The following is a 9347-nucleotide window of genomic DNA, read 5'->3' as shown; positions in this document are numbered from 1 at the left end:
GGGGGGGGGGGTGAAAGGGGTAGAAAGGGAGCGTATTTCTGCTTTTCTTGCTATGTCTGTGATTATCAGGCCATAGTATAGAAAGATAGTATGCCTCTAATTCTGATTATTCAACTTAAAAATAAACAAGTGATTTTTGTTAAAAGGAAGAAATGCCCAAGACTGACTGTGCAGTTCTTCTCAGTCACACTCACTGTACCAGCACCAGAAAGATAAAAGATAACCTTGCTAAAGGGCTCCATCACACTGGGCTTAGTCAACATCACCACTGCCAACAGTAGTCTTTTTTACATTTGGTCATCAAATGTGTCTACTTTTGACCTCATGGTCTATTCTTTCAGGTTATCCTTAACCCCTTATTTTGCCCTTTCTTACAATCCCCAGATTATTTGTTGTTACCTGGAATTCAGTGAATTTTGGTCTTTTTCATCATCATTTTCATGGTTTTCTGTAAACAATTCAAAAACATCCAGGAGTCATTACATAGTGCTATTTCACCCATTTCAACACAGAGCCCATGTGGGTTCTTCAGTCACCTTGGCTAGACAGGAATAAGATCTGCAGGAAATCTTGAAAGTTATTGCAATGTAGGTCAGGAATGAGCAGTAAAAGGAGTCTTGGAAAATGGAGTGGGCTAAGGGGTGAAGACAAAATGACTCCAGACCTGTTTGGGTCTGCCACCTATAGCCCAGATAGAGTTCAGTTGTCATAATCTTTCTCATCAGTTTTCACAATTTTCCTTTGTGTGTACAAGATAAGAATCCAGGGTTGACTTAGTCCTGTTTGCCAAGGAGGGTCCAAGAAGGAGCCATGTGCCAGTGACTTATGAAGGCCATGTTCCCAGAATAAAGAGGCAGCGGAGTCAAGGAAGGTGGTTAGATCAAAAGCCTAGACAGTGTGTGATTCCAGGGAAGGTGGCATGTGTCTGAAATATGCTCTTCATGGGATTAGGACCCCCAATTAAGCTGGGCTTTCCTGTGGCAGTTACAGGGAATATCAGGACAGCAGATGTAGGAACAGAGCACACTTCAGAATGCAAACAGGAGGTGGAGATGGAAGGGCCTCTCATGGTGGGAGACCATAAAATAGAGACATAAGACCAGACAGTCTCCATCTGTTTTGGAAAGAACCAATGGTGAAGAGAAATCACAGCAGAAGGAGCTACATCCTCATAGAGAGCTAAAATGGGAAAGTGCATCCCAGAGCCACAAAAGCTGTCACCACTCTACCCGAAGCTTGAAGTACTAGGAATCTGCATGCCATTCTCCACTTGCAGAAGAGTTGTTTTCTTTTCATAATCTTCTGTTTCAGGACATTCATGGTATCAGTGAGGACATGCAGCTCACATCCAGGTGTTTTGACAGCCAAGCCTCCAAGGGCATCACCCCCAAGCGTGGGAAGGTTCTGCAGTTCAATGCAAGTATCCAAATTCAGTTCTGAAAATAAAACAGGAACTATTATCCTGTGACACACCTATTGACCCAAAAGAGTCACCTAATCAAGAAAGCAGCCTTGCACAAGAAAGTCTAAGTATTGGTGTGTAGCTTATAGAGACTGATACTTTCAGGGCTGGGGTTGTAGCTTGGAGTTAGAGCACTTGCCTCAAATGCATGAGGCCCTGGGTTCTATCCTCAGCACCACATAAAAATAAAGACATTGAGACTGATACTTTCATTTTGTTGATGATTCTGGTATATCCAGTACGATAAACTTGACAGAAGGCAAGTGTGCTTCCAATTCTTGAAAATATTCAAGAAATAGGGAAGTTACAGACACCTATAGCTCCCCAATATAAAAGGCAATAATACCACTAGAGATCTAGGCAGAGCTTTTAGTCAGATAGAGATTATCAAAGTTAAGCAAAATCATAGTAGAAGGAAAACTATATGAAAGTAGAGAACCGGGGAAGAATCATCCCTGGAATATTTTAAATCTTACTCCGACTGACTTATTTTATATACAGGCATTATTACTAATAGAACTACTGTATATGCCTAACATATAATGGATACATCTGATGAACAGAAATTTATGAACATTTACATGTGGGATTGTATAATATCAATATTCTGGCCACTACAAGTCAGAAATAATTTAGAAACCTGAAGAAAAAAGAGAGATGTTTGAAAAGCAGATGCTCAAAAATTCCCTGTGAGACACCAGAACACTATCACCCAACTGAGCCTGTAGGCTGAGTCTTGACTGGGATTGTGGGAGCATCCAGTAGAGTCCAGCAGGAAGAAAAGATGGTGAGCCTCCTTAAGTTATCACATGTGCTTCAAGAACTACACACCAATGACACACACTGAGCCCATGCCAGGGAGTGCTCTACATGAAGGACAGGTGTGTCTTCTCTTGCATGACCCTCAGAGGTTTATAATGAGGGCAAGGTTGCCCACATCTGTCAGGTGAGTGTGGCACCTGACATGAGAACCAGAGGCTCCAGAAGCTGATATTGAGGGAGACAGAGAATCAAGATGCACACAACCCAGATTAAGGGGACAGGAGGGACTGAAACTCAGTCTTCACATCTGAGCAGAATTGAGTCCTTATGAGGACACTGACAACATGGCTATGGAGACAGATGAATGGAGAGGATGAACTCAGTGTGGAATCATCAAGGAGACAATTTGTGCACTTTCTGTGTGAAGGTGTCACATTAATTCAAAGAGATGAGGAAAGGAGAAAAGTGAGCTGGATGTCAGGACACAGACTTGTGGGCCCAGGATTGATACTATTACTGAAAAATTGCTCTATATCAAATGAAAATATCTTTTGTGAAATTATATTTATCAAATCTCCAGAAGTTATCTGAGGATTTGAGATTACAGAGTCAAACCTTTCATTAAAAATTTTTTATTTTTATTGAACTGGTACTATGGAAATTATTTTAATAAACAATGAAAGAGATGAAAGCACCTAAGATATCCACTTGGTCAAGGCCAGCCCAGGACCTGAGAGTGTATCTAACCCTAGGCCCCAGGCTCCAGCTCACATCACTATGTCAGAGAATCGCAGCTTTAAGTCTGACCGAGAGAACATGAAGAGGCCCACCATCTCTGCCACCCACAATATTCTGACAACCAACACGTGGATCAGAGCTTACAAATTACCTTTCCTTTCCTACCTGGGAAGAGCATGCACTGTTTTCCAGGGTCAGTGTTGGCTACACAGCTATTGATAGCAGAGGAAAGGCTCAGCCTGGCTCCACCATCACCACAGATTAACTGGTGATCCACCATTGTCCCCTGACAACTACTCATTTGGGCATTTACATCCAGGTGTGCATCTGAGGCTTGCATCTCTGACACACTGGGGCTCACATGCCCACTCAAAGGCCATTGGAGGCAGGCCTTCTCAGAGACACATAAAAGGAGAAGAGGGCTCAATAACTATCCCAGTTCTTTCTTTCTTTAGTACCTCCCCCCAGAATGCCCATTTCTCATGTCCCTGTCTGTTGGGGAAACCAGCTTGTGACTCAGGTACAGTGACAGAGATCATGAGTGTGATGGATATGTCACCTTTGGTTTCTGTGCCTAGATGCTAAGAAGGCCAGAATCAATAAATGGGATGGCAAACTGCAAAGCTTCTTCACAGTAAAGGAAACAATTAATAATGTGAAAAGAGAGCCTAAGAATGGGAAAAGATTTTTACCACCTGCACCTCAGACAAGAGCATTCAATCCTCAGGATATATTAAGAACTCAAAAAACTAAAAACCCAAAAGAAAAAAAAAAAAAATTAAATAACCCAATAAATAAATGGGCAGAGGACTGAACATGCACCTCACAGCCAAAAAAATACTAATGGCCAAAAGATACATGAACAACTCTTTATCATCTCTAGCAATTAGAGAAATGCAAATATAAAACTACACAGAGATTCCATCTCACTTGAATTAGAATGGCAATTATAAAGAATTCAAGTAACAATAAATGTTGGTGGGGAATGGGGTGAGAAAGGTACTCTCATACATTTTGGGTAGGACTGAAAATTAGAGCAGCCACTATGGAAAGCAGTATGAAGATTCCTTAGAAAACTTGGAATGAAACCACCATTTGACATCATCAACAGATGAATGGATAAAGAAAATGTAATGTATATAGAGAATGGAATATTACTCAGCCATTGAGAAAAATTAAACAATGGTATTTGCCAGTAAATTGATGGAACTGGAGATATCATGCTAAGTGAAATAAGCAAATCCCAAACACCAAAGGCTATATGTTCTGACTTGTAGATGCTAACCGGAAACAAGGGAGGTTGGGGAAGGGAATAATAGAAATCTACTGTACTGGACAAAGGAAAATAAAGGGATGGGAGGGGAGAGAGAAACAGGAAAGACAATAGAATTAACTGGACCTAACTAGCCTTAACTAGCCTTGTATTTGAATACATAACCAGGGTAAATTCACATCATAAACAAAAAGAGCAGTTTCATCGACAGGATAAGTTATACTCTACTAATGTGTAATTTGCATAATACATTCTACTGTCATATGTTACTAAACAAGAACAACAACAACAAAGGCAGGTGTCCAGAAAAGAGTGTCCCTGAAGAAAAATCATCCACTTAAGATGGCTTTGAAGAAAAAAATGAGTTCAAGGCTATTTTCTCAGTATTATTAAACTCCATCACTGTTTGTAGAGAGGACATTCTATTGAGACTCAATGACGTGATTGAAATAAAAAGATTTATTGATCTCTCTCCCCAGGGAGGAAAGATCATGGAAAGAATCTAGGATACCATGGAAAGGGGTGTCGAGTGGTTGTATAACATTCCTACTTATGGGACCCTCTCTGCATTTCGGAAGCCTATGATTCCTTGTGGCCTATGTACCACCTACAATCCATACACATATACAGTCTGTTGCCACCTGGAGGCTGTTAGCAGCTATAAGCAATGCAGCAGAGGAGCTGGCTCCTTATTGTAAATCAATTGTATGAAACTGTGAAGAGATATCGGGTCCATAATCCTTATATTTTCCACATGCTACAGAGGCAAATTGGACATTCCTCCTGATATAATTGAGTTCTGTGTCCCTAGGGAAATGAATAGATGTCCTCAGAAGTTGAACTGACTGGAGGTTTCCAGCAGCCTCATGTCAATCCAGGTCAGGCTCAGGAAGAACTGGGTACAACAGGGCCTGCTGCCCACTACTGTGTTCTCCACACACTCTCCTTGAAAATCCCTCATTCTCACCACGATCTGCTTCAGTTTTCTCAAAATTTCTTCAATCTGACTGTTTGGCTCCATCACCCTGAAAGCACACCTCATCATACTCTCATCACTGGTATCTAGATTCTTCCACTCTCCTCCTCACTACCTTCTCTTGTTGTGAAGTTCCCCAAAGATCAACTCTCCCATCAGGTTCACTTTTGTTAAGATACAGCTGCACAGTGTTACCCATGCTGGCCTCACGCTCCTGGCCATGAGAGAATCTGCTGCTGGGACCACTGAGCCCAGCCTCACTAGCCTTCTCACTCAATGTCCTGCTCTTACCATGTTCCCACTCTGCTTGTGGAAACTGTATTCCTACATCCCCCTGAATAATTCCAACTCCCCATCTTGCATTTGAAGTCCTCATTCCTGGCCCCACAAGGTTATCCAACATCACATCCCAACACTGCCATATGCCATCCTTCCTTGCCAGGCTGCCTCCTCCCTGACTCTCACTCTGCCTCACTGTCTTCCAGCATTCAGGTCTTTGTCTACAGATGCTGCTCCCTGCCTGTCATGTACTGTGTGTCCCCAAGTCTCAGTTCATCCATCATTAATCATCTGTCACTGAAGGCACTCAGTAACATGCATGAGAGATCCTCTGGACCTGAAGGAGAAAGTATCTTAAACCAATATACCTGTTTGTGAAAGCAATGGTGAAACAGAGAAAAAAAGGAGATTAGACCTGGAAGGATTGAAAATGGCCACCGACACAAGAATCTCTTCATGGACTCTTGGCAACGTGGACAGTTTCTTCACAAAGGTCTTGTATGCCATGCTTACTACCAGCCACTCTATCATTACATAATTTTGGTGGGAAGGAGAACTCCTTTTATATGTCCAACCCCTGGCATCCTGGCCCATTCCTTTTCATGAAATCCTATTTAGTCTCATTATATTAAAAACAAATCTCCTCCCCTTCAATCTAATTCTTTCAGTTTCTTGAGGCTGGATCCCTCAATCATTGTGTACAATATTTATTTCCACTGTGTCTAAACCTCCAGCCCCTCCTACATATAGTGTCTATTATGAAAAGTGGCCAAATCTGTGAAGTCCCTTGGGAAAGTCTCACCTTCCCACCAGGATATTACATTTAAACTACCTTGAACTCAGACTGAAGGGCTTTGGGTTAATTTAGTCTCAAGGTGGCTGTAGCTCAATGTAGACTCGCTCTCTCTACCACTTCTGTGAATGACTACAGAGCCAGGCCTACCCTCCAGGTCATCTGGAATAAATATTTTAAATTGAGTTAGAATTTTGTCATCTTTTCTGTTGCCTGCTTTTAGCAGGGAGGAACCCTGCTGACATTTTTCAAGGCTCACAGTAGAAGATCCTCTGCAACTATTGGAGCCATTTATCAAACTCTAAAAGTATTGCTACATGCCATTAGTGGGCAAGATTGGAAAGTCCTCAACAAAATATCAAGTTGTAGCTTAGTTATATTCATGTTGTTTCTGCAGGGCTTTCTGTGTACAGAGAATAGGTCTGAGTAGAGAGGTCAGCACCACTACTGTACTTACAGCTGTGTCCTGTTCACAATATTCACATTAGGGTCAGTGAACAGGATGAATATTTGTACAATTAGAATGCTCTTTTTCTTCATTTCAGATTCATGTATAAAGGTGACTGTGTCCAGCTCTATTTGGAGGGAATGGATGAGGCACTGGCTCTTCCCAGGGACAAAGTACACTGATTGATTAATAGCTCAACAACCCATGTGAGAGGCCTTATGAATTCTTTGTTCCAGAGAAGCAATGTCTCTGTTTCTGTTTGAAATTGTCTCAAAAACATTTGTAACATACAGAAATAGGAATGGGTGAACACCCAACCCAGACTCATCTTTGAAAAATCAGGCTGCACAGCAGTAAAAATATGTTGGCTGAGGAGTCAGGCAGACATGGGCCCTGTGTTCCCACCACACACTAGTGGAGATTTAGGGCAGTGACCATGCTGAATCTCAGTGTCCTCAGCACTACTGTAGAGACACCACCAACTGTGGATAGTGTCTCTTGAGGATTTAATGGAGTAGTCTGTATACAGAGATCACTTGGCAGTGGTTACAGTTCACCACATGTATTTTATTTCTGTTTCTGAAATGTTGTGACACTGAGATTAAACCTTTGCATCATTGCACCTCAGTGGAAATTGGAAAAAGAAAAAGATGGTCACACCTGAAAAGGCACTGACTAAAGCAAGGGTTGGGAAATAAATTTAGTCAGTTAATTTTACTATAAAACATTCTGATACAGTGAGACATCATAGACTTCTGCTCTTCCTAAAAACTGATTTAATGAGTAAAGACTCCCAAGGATTTCAAAAGTTTATCTGAGGAAAAGTTGAACTCTACCTTGAGTGAGAGGAAAGAAGAATATTTTTTTTCTCTACATACTCTATAAAGCTACTATCACTCAGGGCTCTTGTTCAACAAGAGTGACATTCCGGGAAATTGTGGAGAGAAATGCTCTCTGCTGTCTGAATAACTGGGTGAGTTCCCCATCATGTACACTGGCCATTGACAATTTACATGAGAACATAACTCTCAGACTGAACATATGATTCAACATGTAATCTATGAAGGAAAGAATCATTAGTGCTCCTTTGTGTTGAAAACTACAGCAATGTATGGTGAAACAGAAACAGGAATGATTGATTGAAGGATAGCCTTCTCAGAGGAAGTTGAGAAACTAAGTCAACGCTCAAGAACCATAAGAGACTTCCATATGATTTTTGAATATTCTATCTCATGAAAAGAAGAGAGGAAATCATTAGAAAATAAATGCAATTTCCAAGGACACTGCAGAAGGAATGATTTAACCCCTTTAAAGACTGAGGTCTGACCAATCCCTCCTGGAACAAGTTGTAGTAGTGTCTGTGAGGTGCTTCTAATCCCCTCCTCCTAACTCCAGTCTACCTGCAACTATGGCTGGCACATTGCAGACCAGGCAAAAAAACTGACCTGGAGCAAGAAAAATAACAAAGCTTCAGATCCACCTGACCTCTACACCTGCTGGGAAACAAAATGGGTCTCCTGGCTCTGCAGGCATATGTCTCAGCCTAGATAGTGGAGTTGAGTGCAGAGAATTTGTGATTTACCAGGGAGACAAGTTGCATTCAACTGAATTAGGATAAAAGTACTCACTGGTTCCATCCACAGTACAGCTGACTTTTGGCTCATGTGATGGGAACACAGAGCTTCTGACAAGTTCTTGTGTGTCACATGAATCAGGATGACCAGAGTACGAAAATGTTTTTCATCCAGCTGGAGGTCATTCTCTTCCTCTTCCTGCAGGTCACTGCTGAGACTGCTGAGACAGCTGAGGCAGGGAAGAACAAAAGATGAAATCATGGTGGTTTAGAAGTTACACTCTCCCAGCTGGTCCCGATTTAAAGCTGAAGGGTGGAGTCCCAAACAGGTGCCTCCCTTCAAAAATGACCCAGAAAACGATTTTCATCTCAAGGACATAGTTTAGGTGCCATGGTATGAGAGACAGACCAAGGTCCACCATTGCTCAGTGTACTGATAACAAGATAACAAGCTCAAGAGGAAGAGGGCACAGCTCTGCCTATAAGGTACAGTCACAGAAGGATCACACAATGAGAAGCATAGCAGGGGCCAAGCTTGTGCATAAAGCATGGTGAATTTTAGACACAAGTGTCTGATCAATAGTCTCCTGAATTGAAGAGTCTCAGAGAAGTTTTGCCTTCTTTGCACATCCATATTATGACATGATATCATTTTTGTTCTATCTACTTTTCTTGCTATGGAATACCTGTTGATGAGCTCAGGCTAACAGTACAGAAATGATTTTTGGATCTCATCCTGAGTTTGACCTTTACAAAGGGAACATATGATTTATTTAAGATCTAGAAGTGCCCAAGGCTGCTCAGTTCTTCTTGAGCAGACTCACTCTTACAATACCATAAAGAAGACAGAGAACTTTGCTAATGGGTTCCATCATCTTGGATTGAATCAACAACTTCACTGCAATCAGCACTCCTACTGTGCCTTTAAGAAACTTTGACTACATTTGACCTCATGCTCTGTACTTTTAGGATTCCTGCACCCCTTTTGTTTTACCCATTTTTTTCTAGCCCCTGGTCATTCATTGTTACCTGAAATAAAGTGA

At 41.6% G+C, this 9347-nt stretch overlaps 1 protein-coding gene across 1 annotated transcript in view; it reads right to left on the bottom strand.

The window, feature by feature from the left end:
• The window catches only part of LOC107147587 (myomegalin-like), a 21305-nt gene extending 16049 nt beyond the window's left edge, over positions 1 to 5256 (bottom strand). Inside the window, exons 1-2 of the mRNA XM_048810234.1 lie at positions 5082 to 5256; positions 1230 to 1436 (exon numbers count right to left, since the gene is read on the bottom strand). Of these exons, the coding sequence (XP_048666191.1) occupies positions 1230 to 1436; positions 5082 to 5256 (382 nt within the window). The remainder of the gene's footprint in view (positions 1 to 1229; positions 1437 to 5081) is intronic.
• Between the last annotated feature and the right edge of the window lie 4091 nt (positions 5257 to 9347).

The sequence above is a fragment of the Marmota marmota genome, unplaced genomic scaffold (genome assembly GCF_001458135.2).
Source record: "Marmota marmota marmota unplaced genomic scaffold, marMar, whole genome shotgun sequence".
Taxonomy (NCBI): Eukaryota; Metazoa; Chordata; class Mammalia; order Rodentia; family Sciuridae; genus Marmota; species Marmota marmota.
This window is presented reverse-complemented; position numbering and strand designations above follow the sequence as displayed.